The sequence below is a fragment of the Solea solea genome, chromosome 2 (genome assembly GCF_958295425.1).
Source record: "Solea solea chromosome 2, fSolSol10.1, whole genome shotgun sequence".
Lineage (NCBI taxonomy): Eukaryota > Metazoa > Chordata > Actinopteri > Pleuronectiformes > Soleidae > Solea > Solea solea.
Window position 1 is genome coordinate 9,091,241 of NC_081135.1, and position 18,348 is coordinate 9,109,588.

At 40.7% G+C, this 18,348-nt stretch overlaps 1 protein-coding gene across 3 annotated transcripts in view; it reads left to right on the forward strand.

The window, feature by feature from the left end:
* The window catches only part of nlgn4xa (neuroligin 4 X-linked a), a 94,138-nt gene that overhangs the window by 43,424 nt on the left and 32,366 nt on the right, over positions 1 to 18,348 (forward strand). For all 3 annotated transcript variants that reach the window (XM_058622883.1, XM_058622882.1, XM_058622884.1), the window contains one exon: positions 2,884 to 3,036. In XM_058622883.1, the coding sequence (XP_058478866.1) occupies positions 2,884 to 3,036 (153 nt within the window). The remainder of the gene's footprint in view (positions 1 to 2,883; positions 3,037 to 18,348) is intronic.

The window sequence follows — 18,348 nt, forward strand, 5'->3', positions numbered from 1 at the left end:
CTTGTCAGTAGGGGGTGCTGCAGCATCTTCCCGCACCCTGTTGATGGGCTTTGGTGCAGGGAATGAGTGATTCCAGGTTCACAGATATAAAGTGGCAACCATACTCTATATTTTGTAGACTTAAGCGGGTGATTTGATTTAGTAAGCCCTTTGCTAATGTGTTTGCTAATGCTTGTTCTTGGTTCACTGGATGCACAGTGAGCCACTGACATCCGTGCGTCACACACATCCACACTACACGAGAGAAGCTGAGCTGTCCCTTTAAATATGCGACTGAAGTGTCGATCACTGACATTATGTTGCATTTTTCACCGGAAAATGGAAGCTCGGTGTCGGTGACTAAGAACAAAAGTGTTTATGTCTAGTTTGTATTGGAAAATAGAAGGGCTCCTCAGGAAGAGATCATAAGACGGATACATTAACAATAACATCCTGTCTTTAATATAAACCAGTTTCAAATAAAGGGCCTCTTCTCCGCAGTTGAGGTGGATAAAAGCTATTATTTGGGAACTCACTGTCAGCACAATATCATGAATCATTTGAATCTCTCTCACTGGCCAGCTCTCTTCTCAGTGTGTTCTTTTCCTCAGCGGCTGTGCTCATCCTGAATGACATTTGAGAAACTTCCAAGCAGCCTGGTTGACTGGGCCGGTGATAATGGGTTCATTCAGCTGTTGGTTCCAGGCAACTGAGGCTTACTGTAGCACAGGAGAGCTGAGGCATGCTGGGCAGTGTGTGAGGACAACAACACTCCTACTCACTACTTTTGTCTTCTTTTTACTTGATTTATTTTTTTTTTCCTGGGTTAAAGGGGTGAAGTGGAAAAAACATGTGTTCACAAACATTATAGTCTGTTTTAAGAGCCCAGAGGATGTCATGTCATGTGAAAGTCAGCTGCTGAAGAAGATGCTGCTGGATGATTTAAGGCCAGCTCGGCTTGTGCTGAAGATTGTAAGTGTCCCCTTCCATCTCATTTCAGGCGAAGGACCTACTCTTAATTTATAATCACCACCTACACATGTACTAATCATCCAGCTATAATCACTGCTGGAGAGCCTTGTAAACAAGGTGCTCTATTCATCTGGTCTAAATACAGCATCCCCTGAGCAATATGTGGAGTACCATTGTACCAAGTGCCATTGTGCTGTGGTAAATTCTCATCACGGACAAAGCACAACTCTTAACATCAACAATCCGTGAGTGCTCTTCTATGAAATAATCTAAAATAATGTGCTATTGAAAAAAATACGGTGAATTCGTTCCTCCATGAAGCCGTGAAAGATCCTGAGAGGCACATGATTCTGTGTTTTATTGTTGAGTGAATCAAAAGTGTGGCAAACCCCAGCTGTGTTCAGTCCACATCAGCATCAGTCTAGAAGCCACGTCCTGTTGAAGAGACCGACGTTACATAAAAGGATCAACTCAGTGTATGATTGTTGTTGATATGCTGCCGTAAAGGCGGGAATCACCCTTGTTAGTAGCTCAGCGGTGAAGGTGTAGGTCGTCTCTTCTTTCAGCTGGATCTGCTGGTGTTTTTCTGGGCCTTTTAATTCCCCCACTCGGGGACAAATGAAGTGCTTTGAATTAATTTAATATCATTGTGACATAACGGTGCTGAGTGAAAATGTCAACAAATATTACTTGCCTAGAAAACAATTATCTATATAGTGGACACGCCCCTCTTTGCCTTCTTTGGTGTTCAGCACATTGTAGTCGAGTGCAACAAGAATTCTGGTCTCATACACTGGGGAAATGAAGATGAAGCATTGGATCATAGTCATCAGGATATGATTTTGAGATGACTCTTATATCCGGATATATACACATATATACATATATGTGTATATATATGTATATATATACATATATGTATATATGTATGTATATGTTTATATATATATATATATATATATATATATACATATACATATATGTATATGTGTATATATTCTGTATATAGATGTAAAGATGATGAACTCACTGGTGAAAAAAAGTAGAAAAACTCACCCATTTGCTTCAGACTCCCTCCGAGCTCACAAAGTTAATGTGATTGGATGAAAGAAAATGCACCACGGACGTAAAATGCTGAGTGAAATATTTTAGTCATTAAAGTAGATTTGGACACTGGGTCACTATATATCATTAAAATGAAGGTGTGGCTGTAAGGTCTTTGACTTTGATGCAGTGCACTATGCCAAACAAGTGCAGTTAATTGAATTGCCAATCTGTAAACCTATAGGGCCTTTGGGGCCCTTGATGATCTCGGGTAGTTGCTTTGCATTTAGTTTACTTTGCTAATTCATCCACTTATGCTGCAGTCACACGTACATGGTGGAGGCTTCTGCTGAAATGTGGCTCATTAATTCACTTTGTGCTTTGCGTTTGTGTGTGTGTGTGTGTGTGTGGCAGAAGGTGAGAAATGTGCTGCTTTCCAAACACCAGCCAATCAATATGATCACATATCATTCAGTGTTCCAAACACAGATGTTTGCTAATCAAATCACATTTATTCTTTTTAGCTCTAACAAGGACAAGGCCATTCTTCACTTGGCCGACACCATATCACCAACACTTAAGCAACAAGATTAATTAAAGCGACACTTATGTGTGAGTAGGAATTGGTGATTCTGGTGGCAAAGGTCAAGATTAACTTTTATTACAGAATATGTTGTGATTTGGAAGAAATTGAAGATAAAATACATACTTATTGTCCTAGTGTACCCCAGAATGAGCCTTTTATATTTATATCAGGAGCTGGGTCAGCTCTCAGGAGGCCGTCATTCTGGACCGCCATGTTTTTGCATAATTTTTTTGATTTCAGTCAACATGCATATGTTAAATGAAATGTAAAGTTTAATTCTTGTATTTTGTTGTTCCCTGCAGATATCCACGATGAGAATGGGTTAAAGCCAGTCATGGTTTACATCCACGGAGGCTCCTACATGGAAGGGACTGGGAACATGATCGACGGCAGCATCCTGGCGAGCTACGGGAACGTCATCGTCATCACAATCAACTACCGACTCGGGGTTCTGGGTGAGTCCACCTATCTGGGGCTTTAATTAGTTTGGAGGAGGCTAATTGAATCTGAAAAGTGAATTATTGATTCAGTGATTGACTTAAGGACTAATTGGCTCCCACTGTTTCACCAGCCGGCTGCTCGTGGAAAGCTACAACATTTGCATTGACAATTGCGGGGTTGGGCAGTCAAAATCCTCCTGAGCTTATATTTCTTAAATACCTTTTTAAGTCTTTAATTCGCTTAATTAGGCCGACACGACACACGGCATGAATGTTCTAATGACTCTCTGATATCATTCTTACGTAAGACGTATTTAAAATAAAAAGTGAGTTGATTCACACTTGAGCGGAGACGACGTGTGATGCATCATTCTCGGCCCTGATTGCATGTCTGGTTTGTTGGATTTCATCACCTCCAGCTATTATGTGCTTAGTTTTCCCAGTGCCAATCAGCTAGTAAATGTAGTGTAGGAGGTGCTTTTTTTTTTCTTTTTTTTTTTTTGTCTCGTTTTCTGCATTTCTCCACAGACGGTTTAAATATTTCACTTCAGCCTCGAGTGGCCCACACAGCGTGAGATAAGTGCATGCAAATTAAACAAATACTCTCACCAAAGGGTTCGGGGGGGTGGGGGGGGATTCTCCGACGCAGTGTAATGCTCTCTTGAACTATTATGAATTTGCGGGAAAATTAATAAATGGAAAATGAAAAAACAGCAAATGTCGAAGAATTACATGCCTCTTAATTAGAGAACTAACAGAGGAATGCAGAACTAGCAGAGTCAGTGATTTATCTCAATATTTTCTTATGCCTACGTTTAAAGTACAACACAGTATTAGGGCCAAACTGATGAGAAAAAAGTCATAATATTATGAGAAAAAAAGTCGCTTATTTCATTAAATTAACAGCAACAGAAATTTTGTCTTTATTCTCATAATATTACAAGTTTATTCTCGAAAGATTAAAAAAAAATTTCTTTAGTATTTCCCTGGTTTCCTCAGGAAAAGACGACGAAGAGAGACTCTGACGCGTCGATAGTCGTTGTATAATTGAACGGAGTCGTGAGGTACCTGCACGTTCCCACCGTCTTACATCCGTGCCCTTTTCCCGTGACTTGGCTCATTCTGCGGCAAACATCAATCAGCCCCCGAACATTCAGTGCAGGAGAAAAGTGATCCGTTGGTATCAGAGCTGGTATCTCCACAGCGACGTGCATCTCACTTTGTCCCCGTCTTTAGGATGAAAGTCGTTTTCTGGCTCGCACTGATACTTTATCTTGCATCTTTGACATTATACGTTTGGGTTTTGAATGTCTGTTTCCCCGAGACTATCTTTGAGTCTAAGAGGTGGCTGATGATATCAAATGTTTTGATGGGAAAAGTTTGCATTGAAATCCCTCTCTTCAAGGCTGTAGCCTTCTCTGACTTTCCTCTGCCGTAAACACGCAGTATCGCTCTGTGGAGTCTCGCCTCACTCGTGACCTTAGGAGACATTCCTCCCACAGGAACGGATTTACAAAGCCTGACTCTTAGCTGCAAAATTTTGCATCATCATGGCATTTAAAGCCGCAAGTGTGATGTAACGGATGACGCAGTTTGAGTTTGTTTTGGATGTGCTGTCAGGCTCTTTGAGGGGAAGTGTAAAGACATTGGGAATCCTCAGTTGCCAAGCGTAAAAACTCTTCTTGAAGAAACGATCAAATGTTTGTCAGAACTGATGTTCTGTGATAACGATGTCAGCTCCAGTTTTGTCATTTAGAACCACGCTTGTACTTTTTCAAATATCCTCCGCAGCCATCATGGCAACGGCAGATTTTACACCTCCACATCTTCACATATGAGCAGTCTAATGCAATATCTTACATTTAACCCAATTGCATTATTCGAAAACGAAAGCTGCTTTAGTGTGACATGTGTTGTAATATTTGTGTATATTTGGTGCCAGTGCTTGACAATATTTAGAATATTGTATTTGTAATTCAGGCTAGTTGTTTGGTGTAACTAAACTGCAACAGCAAATAGATTTTGTACAAAAAAAGACAACTTTTAGCTCAATCCTGTTCAGAGAAAAACACATTTTTTTGTACCTCCTTTTGTTTGCTGCAGCAGAATCACCAGAAGTCGAGTATAATAAGGTGGCTGAGTAACTTAAAGACATACTTCACCGATTCACATTTAGCTTTGTATTACTAGCATAGGGCTAGTATTTTTGAAAAATTGTGCTTCCCAACCTCAGTTTTCATTCTTTTCTTTGTTACTAGGTCCTGTTAGCATAACTGTTAGCAAAGATGGCGGACACTGTTTACATTCTGGGAATGAGGTTCCGTCCCCCCCACGAGTGGGTCTAAAAAGTGCGGAATTAGCGCTGCAGTTTTGAGCCGTAACCACGTAACAAAAAAAAGAATGAAGATATTTCTCGACTCAGGGGAAACTGAGGTTGGGAAGCACAAGTTTTCAAAAATACTAGCCCTATTCTAGTAATACAAAGCTAAATGCTAATTGGTGAAGTATTCCTTTTAGCCAAGGATGGTGGTTTTGGTGTTCGGGGTCACTGAGAACTTTGTTAAACACTCTCTCTCTGACCTTATCCAATGTTTTATTGCAGTTGCTGCAAGTACTGCAGGGTCAGATTGTTTTGTTGTGTTTCACTCCCACACCAAAGTCCACAGAAGAAATCAGCAATTTTATATTGTGGCACACAGGAAATGTTGATCCACTGCTTCCTTCAGCGGGGTTTTTCTTTTTTTATGTCATTTTCGGAGTTGGAAATCATTTGTTTGGATTTAGCCAAGTCACAAAAACGTACCAAATGAGCAGTAGACGAGCAGCTCTTTTTGTTCCTGTCAGATAAAAACGCAGAATTTCCCTGTATGGACTTTGGTGTGAGAGAGTAAAGGGTTTATTAACTTCAGTTTCCAGTCAGAAAAGGCTGTCTGGTGATGAGATAAAGTGGAAAGCATATTTTGTTTAAGATATTGTAGACTTGGCTCAAACAAAAATACCAATTATGGCAATAAAATTAAGCCCTAGTTGTTTTAAACTCATACGCATGCATACTTTATAAGATTATGGAATAGTCCATACAAAACTTTGTCCGCCTTTGAAACTAAGCCAACTTGACGCACTGCTTCCTGCTCTGCGTGCGTTACAATAAATCTGCTGCTTTGTATGGAAAACAGAGTTCCCACAATATTCAGTTATAAGCAAATGATATTTGTCTCGATACCACTTAGATACCGAGCACACTCATGTGGTCATATTTCACTGAAAAGGTACTTGAGCAGATTTAGCCCTGATTAATAGCAGCGCGGCGATGCCACACTTATCTTGGTACAGCAGACAAATTTCTGTTCCCCTTTTTTATTGTTTGCAGTGAGGAATTTAATGTGGTCTCTCCGCCGCCGTTGCATGTTGCTCATTGTGTGTTGAAGTGAAGCCACAGTTCATCGTAACCGCCGCTGCCACCGCGCTGCTCTGCGCTGCTCTGCTCTGCTCTGCTCTGCTTACCATTTGTTATGAGGCCGAGCTGTCTGCACCAGTCCCTATATTTAGTTGCCTGAGAGCCGCAGGGAGAAGGTGTTCTGGAAACGTGTGCACTGCGGAGAGGAAAATAAAAGACAGATGAGGAGAGAGAGAGAGGGAATATAGATGAGAATACAGATGGAGACAACAGAGGGAGATGAGCAGAGGAGGGAGGAAGGGGGGGAATCTTTTTAGGATGCGTGTGTGGATGTGAAAACACACCCTTCCCCAAATCACACTGCAGTGTGGCACAACTTCACCATGACCAACGCAGCAAGTCACTTTAATTTTTCCATCATTTTCTTTCAGTCTTGAGCCAAAAGATCTTAAAAGCACACACATATATATAAGATGCATTGTTGACCTTGCAGCTGCTTCCCTTGAGAAATAACCACAGATGCTTGTCTGTCGGCATCTGGAGCGGTTCTGCGGGGGAGGTCCAACAGAGACCAGTGCCCCAGTAACTCTGAGCCTGGTCCCGCCCCTGGGCTGCGCTGTGAACTGATAACAAAATTATGAGTTTCTTGCAATGAAATTGTGTAAAAAGCAGTATTAACTCTTTTAACACCGAGCGCATTACCGTAGTCGCACGGCGGTTTGTGCTATCGGGAAAAAATCCAATGGTTTCTGAAAGCCGAGAAGTTGCCAACATGTGGTTACTACGGTAATTTCACTCGTGCCGGAGAATCAGCGTCTTCATCGCCAGAGAGGAGAGAGTGGGAAGAACACCTGTCCATACTTTTTTTTTTTTGGCCTGTTTTTGCAGATTGAGAGACAAAAAAAACATTGAGAGACCCAAAAAAATTTAATTTTGTTTCATACTGCTCCAATTTCAATTTTAACACGCACAATCTGTCGTTCCTTTACTGCAGTGTTTTTTCTAAACAAATTGTTAAAACAGTATTTTAAATTGTAAATAACTGCCAGATATTGAAAGTTATCCTGGAAAATTTTTATTCTGGTCCTTTTTATGGTTAAATTTAAGCAAAAAAAAAAAAGGCCAGACGGACATTTTGACGGTTAGGTTTCAAAGGGTTAACGTGTCTCTGCAGTCTAGCAGATACCTTATAAGAATATTGCACTCACAGATCCGCTGCTGTCTCAGTAGCTATTTAAAGCCAGACTGAAGCCCGATTTACGCTCCGCCGTTTTAAATGTGTTCGACACTGTCACACACCTGTAGAACGTTCTTATGTCATGGTCGTAATTTGTCGTGCGTGTGATTGGTCGGCACTTTCCTCGTGCGGGTGTACGATGCTCAACCGTCGGACCAAACCATCTCTCTGTTGCCTACCATTTTGTTGGTGCTTTCATCGTCATGTGAACAATGATGTCACTGTAGATGCAAATAAAAAGTGGACAGATGGTTAAACTGATCAGGAAAAGCTGGCTGGAGGATAGTGTGTGGTTGGTTACCATGGAAACAGCAAAAAACTTTTTTTTAAATGTTGCATTTATTGTACAGCAGAGGACCACAGGTGGAATCAAACCTGGGTCAGTGCTTGAAGTGCAGAGTTGTGGGCTCTGCACTTCGACTGTGATTTATTTTTACACATTTGGAACAGAACTCTGACGCTCTGTTTTTCCACTTTGGTTCCCTCTGAGTATATCTTTTCTAAATAGTTGTAAGCAGATGAGTGAGAAGGGGACTCGGAGTGAATTCTCGCCCCGGGGCTCCATAAAACATCAATTACACAATGCCAGCAAGGTTTAAAAGCGATAAACTGAATAAACAGAGCCGAGTGTGAACCATATGTTTTTGAAACAACAGCACAGCCAACTGAGTTCTGTGAACTTGGCCACAAACGCACACTCTTCTATATCCTGCGCCGCAGCTGCTTGACAATAAAAGCCCCCTGCTGGTCCCCTCGTGGCGAGCTTTTAATGTGAAGCAGTAGCTGCAGGAAATGCCGTTTTCATTAACACCAATGAAAGGGAATTTAGATGAAAGGAAGAAGAATCAATACAGAGTACAGAAGGGAAGCAGGTTTATCTACAGAGCTCGTCAAAGAAACAGAATTATAAAAAAAAAACAAGAACACAAGTCGTGTAAAAATCAAGGTATTGAATAGCAGACACGTGCAATGGCTTTAATACACACTGTTATTAGTTTACTGTGAAGTGAAGGAGATATAATCTGCTTGGTTTTTATTTGAACACTAAGCAAACTTGAATGACCTGAATGACCATATTGAAGCCCAAGACCATTTAGGTCTTTATAGACAAGTAATGGGATTTAAAAACAAACAAAGACACTATTTAGTGATTTAAGGCCAATTGTAATGTGCTTCACTTTCTTGGTTTGTTGGTAAAGACTCTGGCTCCGTCTGATTTATTTTTCACTGGAACAGTGAAGACACTTTTATTGAAAGTGAACGCACGCTGCTCTGTGTCATATTTAAACTCGCATCCTCCTGCTTTGCTGTGTTTTAACGTTGGTAGGAGGCTGATTTTGTAATTGCCTTGTCTTCGGATTAAATTAGTCCACGACTTCACCGACTGACTTGTAATCTGTAGTGTCTTGTCTTGTCACCTGCATATTTATGGTAACAGCTAATACAATATTCCAGCGTCTAAATAGAAAGAATGCACCGGTGAGGAACTCCGCATCTCGTTTTTTTCTCTCAAATTTAAAAAAACGACTGTGTTTTACATTTTTTCTTGTAGATTTAGTTTTATTCCGCAATTAAACGGCCGCTTTAAGGTTTGACATTTAGACGGCATTTCGCTGACAGCGCGGAGTGCGGACACCGCTGAACATCTGCTAAGTGTCCATAAAACAGACAGAGCAGTCTCCTCACCTTCCAAACTGTCTCGGGCGCTGCAGTTGAAGTGATTCAAACAGATACTTCCAGCTGCTGACGCTAAGGTGCTAACGTGACGCTGGGCTGAAGCAGACATCTTGTGTGAGGGGAGATGCTCTCACTAACGTTTGTGCAGGCAGAAGGAGGAGGAAGAGGAGGAAGAGGAGGAGGAGGCGTGTGAGTGGAGTGAGAGGCTTCAACCTCACACACCGTGTTGGATGACTGTGGGTGTATTACTTACACTGTTTCTCTCTGCTCTGATTCCTCCAGAGCGTGACTGTACTACAGTGACTCTACGCGTACAGTATAGAGTGATGCGGCTAAAGTTTCCTCCTCGTTTCCGTCATTGTTTACAAACTTGTGTGTTGGTCTCTCTGGCACGGAAGAGTATTAGGGCCTCATGTGAAAAGAAAAAGAAATAAAACAGAATGAATTCTGAGATTGAAGTCATAATTCTGAGAAAGAAAGTCATCATTCTGAGGAAAAAGTCATCATTCTTAGGAAAAAGTCATAATTCTGAGATTGAAGAAAAAGTCAAAAATCTGAGAAACATTTCAGAATTCTGAGATTAAAGTCCTGATTTTTTTTCCTCAGAATTATGACTTTTTCTTTGGTCTCAGAATTGTAAATTTAATCTCAGAATCAAAATTTCTGAGAATCTCGGAATTTGGAAAGAAAATAAAATTAGAGCTTAAATAAAAAGTCAACATTTTTATCTCAGAATTCTGAGATTAAAGTTTTTTCTCAGAATTCCAATTTATGCCTAAACTAAATCAGAATTTTGACTTTTTTTTTCAGAATTCTGTCTTTTTTCTCGGAATTCTGACTTATTTCAGAATTCATGCTGTTTTATTTATTTCTCTTTACAAGTGGCTCTAATACTCTGCTGTAATCTTGATATTTTAAGAATATATTTACTGATTTATCGAATCATGAGTCGGCCATTCAATCGCTCTCTGTGCTGCTCCAAAGTCTATCTGAGCAGCTGCTGCTATTATGCTTGTTTGGTCACATGGGTAAAGCCGAATGAAGGATTTAAAACACTGTAGTCATAAAACAAGACATTTGAACTTACTGATTGAGGCAGCAGTGGATCAACAACTCCGATAAAACGGTAAAAAAACGGTCCAATGACAAGACAAAGCAGCTCTCAATATCAGTGACAGTCATAATAAGTGTTAGTATTTGTGGGGTTCCCCTCCGAGCACAGGTGCTGCTTTTCAAGGTACAGTAGCTGCAAACAGGAAGAATCTTAGCAGAGAAAATGCGTGATGCATCATCGATGATTACTCCTATTGTAGACGGACGATGCTGCGCAAATCTCAGGGCACGAGGAGTCACAAGTACGACCCTTCAAGGCCAACACATGCTGGGACAGTCATTAAGATTTGCAGCATCATACATCAACTACGCCATGATCTAGGTTACTCTCTTTGGGGCCCACAGGTTGTAGCCTGCACTGGGCAGTCAGTATGTACAGATTCTGGTTCCAGCAGTGATACTGGAGGTGCCAGGATGAGGTCTCATGGATAAGGACTGCGTGCCATTTGGCTTTAGGTGTCTGTTCCATGAGCCAGAGTCACGGTGAGCTTCATTACGCCGCGCTGGGATCTGTCAGAGGCACATGCCTCCCTCCATTTTCTCCCCTAACCCCCCTCTACTGCCCATTGTGGCCAGACGTGAGATGACTAATGATGGCTTCCTCTTGGAATTGTGTTGCTGCTTTTGCTTTCGGAGCAAAGAAAAGGAAATGGCCTCAGCTCAGCACGCCAGCCATTTCGCTTTATTTATGATAAGTGCATGTTTTTCATGAATTGCATCTTGTTTAATGCAAAGTTTTGTCCCAAATTACACGCATTCAACCTTTTGTGGATTTGAAAAATGGTGCTCTTCATCTGTGTTGCTGAGCAGGTCGAGTGCATTGGATTCTTCAGGCAGCAGACACGCACACACCAGCGCTCGGCAGCTTAAATTAATCCTGTGAACACAAGCACAGCCGTCCCATAACTGTATTTCAAGTTAGATTATGTCCATATCCAGGTGTGAGGAAAAAAAGAAATAAATAAAAGCATGAATTCTGAGGTTAAAGTCATAATTCTTAGAGAAAAAAATCATAATTCTGAATAAAAAATCATAATTCTGAGATTAAAGTCCTGAATTTTTCTCAGAATTAGGATTCTTCAATTCTTCAAATTTTCGACAAATTCTGACTTTAATCTCAGAATTCAGATTGTCCTCAGAATACAGATTTATGACTGAATTGAGTCAGAATTTTGACTTAAATCTCAGAATTCATGCTATTTCAAGTTCGATTTTGTCCATATCCAGGTGTGAGAATAAGACTGAAACTTAAAGCAACGTTTTGAACTTTCAAAATCTGTCCTGATGTAACAGCAGCTCGTGCACGGAGCTGATAAGTGCGGACGGTGACGATAGTAAACATTGTCAAAAGAACAAAACAGAGCACCATTTGTCATTTCAATGAGTGTCCTGCCAAAGCGACAGATCACAGTGCTCGCCCTCCTTCTCTGCTTGCCCACGTCGCGTATGCCGGCCAAATCGAAAAGCGTCACAGCGAACATCTTTTCCCTGTTTATTCTTCGTGCGGCAGGGTCTGAGCTGCAGCTGCTGCCCTCTGCCTTTCTGTGTCACGTCAGAAGTCATCACCTCATTCTCTGACTCCGCCGATATCGTTGTGCGATGGCCGCGGCAATGACACACATCCCTCTTGCTGGTCACGGGCCGCTGATTGTTGGTCCTCGTAGCCACAGCTGACCTTGCACGCACGTACAGCCCATGAGGACGGAGGAAGAGGAGGAGGTGGGGGGAGGTGGAGTAGCTGCCCTCCAGCGACTACAGAGGCCACTAACAAGCTAGAATCCATAATGTACAACAGAATGGAATCATGTCTGGAAGAGTAAACAACATGGTCTAAGGATTAAATTACGGAGTTAGAACACTGATTCAATCATATGACGACATGAGTGAAACTATTAACAAGATATACTGTAAAACTTCCGTGTGAGTACTATGGAAACATGTGGTCTGTTATTTTCACACATGCAACCTTTTCTTCAAACTATGGGGAAGATTACACGTATATAACCTCCCAAGTTGCTTATCAGCGTTTCTGAAGTCTTAGAAACACGTTAACTCTTTAACACCAACGCCTCAAAATGTCCATCTGGCCCTTTAGACTTATTTTTACCATTAAGGGGCCAGAAAATGTCCTGTGTGTTAAGTGCTTTTGCCCATTTTTACAGAGTAACTTTCAATATCTGTCAATCTTTACAGTGTACTGCAGGTTAAAATAGTGTATTAACAATTTAAAATGAAGAAAAAACACTGTAGTTGTACATAAACACCAGATTTTGTGTGTTAAATTTGAAATTTGAACAGTATAAAACAGATTTAAAGGAACATTGGTTTGAGTCTTTGTCTCAATGTCCAAAAACAGGCCCAAAAAATGGAAACTACTGTTTTTTCCAACTTTCTCCTCTCTGGTGACAAAGGCACTAATTTGCCGGCTTCCTGCAACAACGTGAGTTAAATGACCGTAATAACCACAATAACCTTCTGTGTCGTCTGCGATACGCTCAGTGTTAAAGGGTTAAAGGGTTAAATGGTTAAACATACTAATGTGAAGATATTTTGACATATTAGGAAAAAAAAACAAAAAAAAAACATGACCTCCTCTAACATAATTTATGTTGAATAAATGTTTATCCTCCAACATAATTTCCTCAAAATGCCAAAAGGGCCACAGGCGGTCATGAATTTGGTTGAGAGAACATTTCCTGGTGAAAATCTCCCAAAACATGTTGCCGTTCCTTTACAATAGCTCCTGTCTGAAGCCCAGAGGTCTCACTGTGGTGTCTTTCTCTTACTCGACGCTGTTTGCTTTCATAACTAGTTGGAAAGTTTCTTCTTATATAAACCTGGCTTTTAAAGGTCAGCGTTGTCACAGCTCTGTGCTCAGCGTTCATTGTAATTCCAAACCAAAAACAAAGTTTATTGATATTCATGTTGAAGTTGTGTATTCTCTGCCTTCTCTGCTGGAACAACTGAGCTAGGTGTTGACATACAGGCTACATCCATGCGTCTATGATTTCATATGACCATTAAGGTACACTGGGCATGTGTGTACAGCTGTTTATTGTTTATTTCTTTGTCTTCTTATGTGTTGTTTAGTCAAAGTTAGGATTCATTTTATATTGCATTTTTAGTCGTGATATAAAGCAGCAATAATTGTGCAGAAGTCACAAAATTAGACCCTGTCCTGTTTCTTTTCTTTTTGTTCATAGAAACGAAACTTGGAACTGTGACGTATTTCCGTATTTTTTTAAACATTTCTGAGTACTTTTTGATAAAAAAAAGCCATCAGATTGCCTCGGTTGTGCGGAAAAAGAGGATTATAAAACACTCTATATTTCACATTCTTATAATCTCTGTATATACCGTTTTACTGTTCTCGTTGTCAGCCAAGAATAGTGAAGATAATCTGCATATTGGAAATTATTTTGCAGCAATCACAGATGTGGAGATGATTTTTTTTAAATAGCACAGCATGTCTGGAGGATAATGAGAGGGGAACGGCGAATCGCTCATTGAAAATGGTTACTTCAACAAAAACAAAGGACACACAGACGCGTGCGTTAATGTAATATTCAGGAAACATCTACATCAGAGATGGCGAGAGTGGAGCGTAATTACAGCAAAGACAGTTGCGTTAGCTTTTAATCTCTGACGAGCGCGTGTCACAGAGTTGATTTGTTATTGTGGAGCTGACGGAGCTCTGTTGGATGAGCAGTTCTAGTCACTCACTGGATATCAGTACAGTACCATTTCTCCGCCGCCTCCTGGGAGCGAATGAGTGACTTGTGCGACCCTGCCACATTTCATTGTTGCAGTCATCGCTCCAACTCCGGAAAATCAAAAAAATTTCATACAGCTGTCCATAATCTCATCAAAATGGCACAATGTGTGTTTGTTTACGTAATGGAACACAAATGACGCCGTGGAAAGTGACTGCAAGTCTGCTACGGATGAAATCAGTCAACTCCTCACATACATGATGAATTCTTACCTCTGGCACATTTAAAGTGATTTAAATTAATAAATGTACACGAACACCAGATTTTGTGTGTTAAATTTCAAATTTGAGTATAACACGAATTTATAATGACATTGAATCTTTGTCTTAATGTCCAAATAATGAAAACTATGTACAGGCTTTTTTCCAACTCTCTCCTCTCTGGTGACAAAGACGCGGATTATGCAACAGCGTGAGTAAAATTACCGTAATAACGGTGTTAAAGGGTTAAGAAGAGGCAACTCGAACACCACAGATCCCTTTATATTTATAGTGGCATTTTTACCATATTATTTAACAGAAGAGAGTGCAGGCAGGGCTGATGTGTGACACAAGGATGGCAGCAAAAGTGAAAAGGGAAGGTCTACAACATGGCAGTGAGACCTGCTGTGATGTATGGCTTGGAGACAGCGGCACTGCCGAAAAGACAGGAGGAGGAGGAGCTGGAAATGTCACAATTTTCCATTGGGAGTGACCAGGATGGACAGGATTAGAAACGAGCATATTCAAGAGACAGCTCAGGTTGAACGGTTTGGCAAAACAAAGTAAGAGAGGCGACGTTGAGATGGTTCGGTCACATGCAGAGGAGGGAAAGTGATTATATTGGACAAGGGATGTTGACGTTGGAGTTGCCAGGCAGGAGGGAAAGAGGAAGAGACCACATGTTGTGAAGGAGGACAGTAACAGAAGAGGAGAGGACAAGATGGAGGCAGATCGGAGAAGCCGAAAGAAGAATTGTCCCTTTAATACTCTTGTATTCTAATACTTGGTTATTATTGCACTTCTTTCAATATAATTATTCTGTGTTGTAAGCCAAAATAAGTCAATTCTTATGATGTGTTGAACATGACCCGAGAAACTTGTATCACAGTCATGCAAATGTGATGCTGTGCTGCTTAACCTCAATCAGAGAAGGCAAACATGTTTTAGAAATGTGTGACGGCACAGGAAGCTGTTTTCTAGTTCAATATTCACCACCACCTACTGGTAATTACTGGAAATGACCCCACGGAGACAAACAGTGTTTAGTTTTTCCTGATTTTCTTATATACAGCAAAAAATATGTATGTTTGTTCATTTTAAAACACGGGACAATAATTGGAATCAAAGTGCATTTCCTAGAAGACGAGTTAGAAAGCTGTTGTTTTTGACGTTACTGTATATCTGTTATATTCTGATCTGGTCCAAACTTAAAGGAATACTTCATTTAGCTTTATATTACGAGAATAGGGCTAGTAGTTTTGAAAAAGTGTGCTTCCCAACCTCAGTTTGTATTTCCAATGTTTCCATTCTTTTCTTTGTTTACGTGCCCACCAGTGACACGTTGTCCTGTTAGCGTAACTGTTAGCAAAGATGGCGGACACCGTTTACAATCTGGGAATGAGGTCCCTTCCGCCTACGTGTGCGGAATTAGCGTTGCAGTTTCAAGCTGTAACCACGTAACAAAAAAAAGAATGAAGACATTTCTGCTTCTCGGAAACTGAGGTTGGGAAGCACAATTTTTCAAAAATGCTACCCCTATTCTAGTGATACAAAGCTAAATGCTACTCAGTGAAGTATTCCTTTAACCCAAATACTCGTAGTGCCACCTACTTTCAACACTAATGTCCATGTTGTAAAAGGAACTGTAGGCTTTTTTATTAAAATGAATGGCATATAAGGGACAACTGTGTGTGAAGGCTCAGTCAGTGCTGTGCAGCTTTTCCCAACATCACAGTTGGTGTTTATGTGTCTCAAAGATGTCACTTATTCTGTGGCCTGGCATGTGAGTGACGACTGAGGTGTAAGCCATAATATGAAAGTAAACAGCACTGAAGACAGAGATGACAGCCTTGTTTAACATGTGAATATGCCAGGTTTTTTTTACTGTGTTATGGCTGAAGAGCAGGATGTCTGCACACGGAGCTTCGGAGATGCCACTTCCCTTGCGTTTACAGTCGGTAAAAGCTGCTGTCGGTTTGTGTGTGTCTATGTATATATGTGTGTGTATATATATATATATATATGTGTATATGTATATATATATATATACATATATGTATATATATATGTGTGTATATATATATATGTATATATATATATATATACATATACATATACGATATATATATTTATATATATATATATATATATATACATATACATACATACATACATGCTCGTCCTTAAACAGTGACGCGGTGAAAACGTGGAGACGCCAAAGTGACTCTGCTCAGCTCTCCGCTGGGTTTTGAACAAGTTTTCAGTGATAGACCCGTAAATGTCAGGGTTTCAATGTCAGGGAGCCAAATTTATTGTCGTGCAGTAACACACAACTGTCACATGAGCAGGGTTGCGACAGAATGTTTGCAGACGCACGTCATTATCTTTTACAACGGTGTCAGGCGAAATACAGCCCCCCCCCCCGGAAACTCGAACTGTCATTGTTAAAGGAGGGGAACATTTATTCTGGGATGCAACATCATTTTCATAGAAACGTTTGTGAATTGATGCCAAAAATAAATCAATAATTGGAAATGTTTTAAAATAGATAATCTCTTTGCTTCTGCTTCATATAAATGGAAACATTTAAATAGAAAAATAGAAATAATTAATTCACTGCTATTCAAGGCACAGGAATATGTTGCACTCTTTATATTAGTAAAAGATAATGGTAAAGGTAAATAAATCTCTTTTAAATAAATCTCTTTTAAGTATTATGGTGGAGGTGTGGCTAAGGTTAAAGATGCATTGCCACAAATCACATACTGAAATACCATTAAAAATATTTGTTCAGGACATAATGTAATAAAAAAAAAAGAATGACAATATTTCTCAACTCAGGGGAAACTGAGGTTGGGAAGCACAATTTTTCAAAAAATACTGCCCCTATTCTAATACAAAGCTAAATACAAATTGATTAAGTATTCCTTTAGGTACTGAGGTTCTTTCCCTACTGATCTCTCCCAGAAGAAAATGTGCTATTACACATCTTGGCAAACGATGGGTAACTTTACATTTTTGCACAGGAAAAATCATAGTCAGAGTTAAGGGATGTAGTTCGTAAGTATCTGAGGCTAAATCATTAGTTTGTGAAATGCCGGTCGAGCAGCAGACCACAACAAGCAAACCACAGTTTGAGACCAAATGTTGCAAGATTTGGTTGCAGTATTGTGGGGTTATTTCAGGGTCAGTCAGTCAGTCATCATCTACCGCTTTATCCTCAACCAGAGGGTCGCGGGGGGTGCTGTGCCAATCTCAGCTACATCGGGCGATAGGCGGGGTACACCCTGGACAGTTCGCCAGTCCATCGCAGGGCAACACAGATAGAGACAAACAACCATTCACTCTCACACTCACTCCTATGGTCAATTTGGAGTGTCCAATTTACCTATCCCCACATTGCATGTTTTTGGACTGTGGGAGGAAGCCGGAGTACCCGGAGAGAACCCACGCACACACGGGGAGAACATGCAAACTCCATGCAGAAAGGCCCTTGTTCCAACCGGGGCTCGAACCCGGGTCTTCTCGCTGCAAGGCGAGAGTGCTAACCACTACACCACCGTGTGGCCCGTTATTTCAGGGTATTTTTTTAAAAAAGTATAACATTTGGTAATGTTTGCCTTTTCTAATGTGATGTCGCTCACTCAACCAAAAGCTGTTCAAATCCTCTACCTCTGTCGAAGTAAATAAGTAGCACTATTGAACTTCTGGGCTCACACTTATCTGTGGCTTGCAGGAACATACATTGTGCAGCACATGGTCCTGACGACTGCATTGCCTTGTGACCTTCTGTCCGGAGGCTCACACAGCCTGTGATCCCCTGGCATCTGTGTGTGTGTGTGTGTGTGTGTGTGTGTGTGTCCCGCAGAGAAAGCAGCCTCTTTATCTTCTCAGGGAACAGCCAGTAGGACCACATCAGGCCTCATGTTG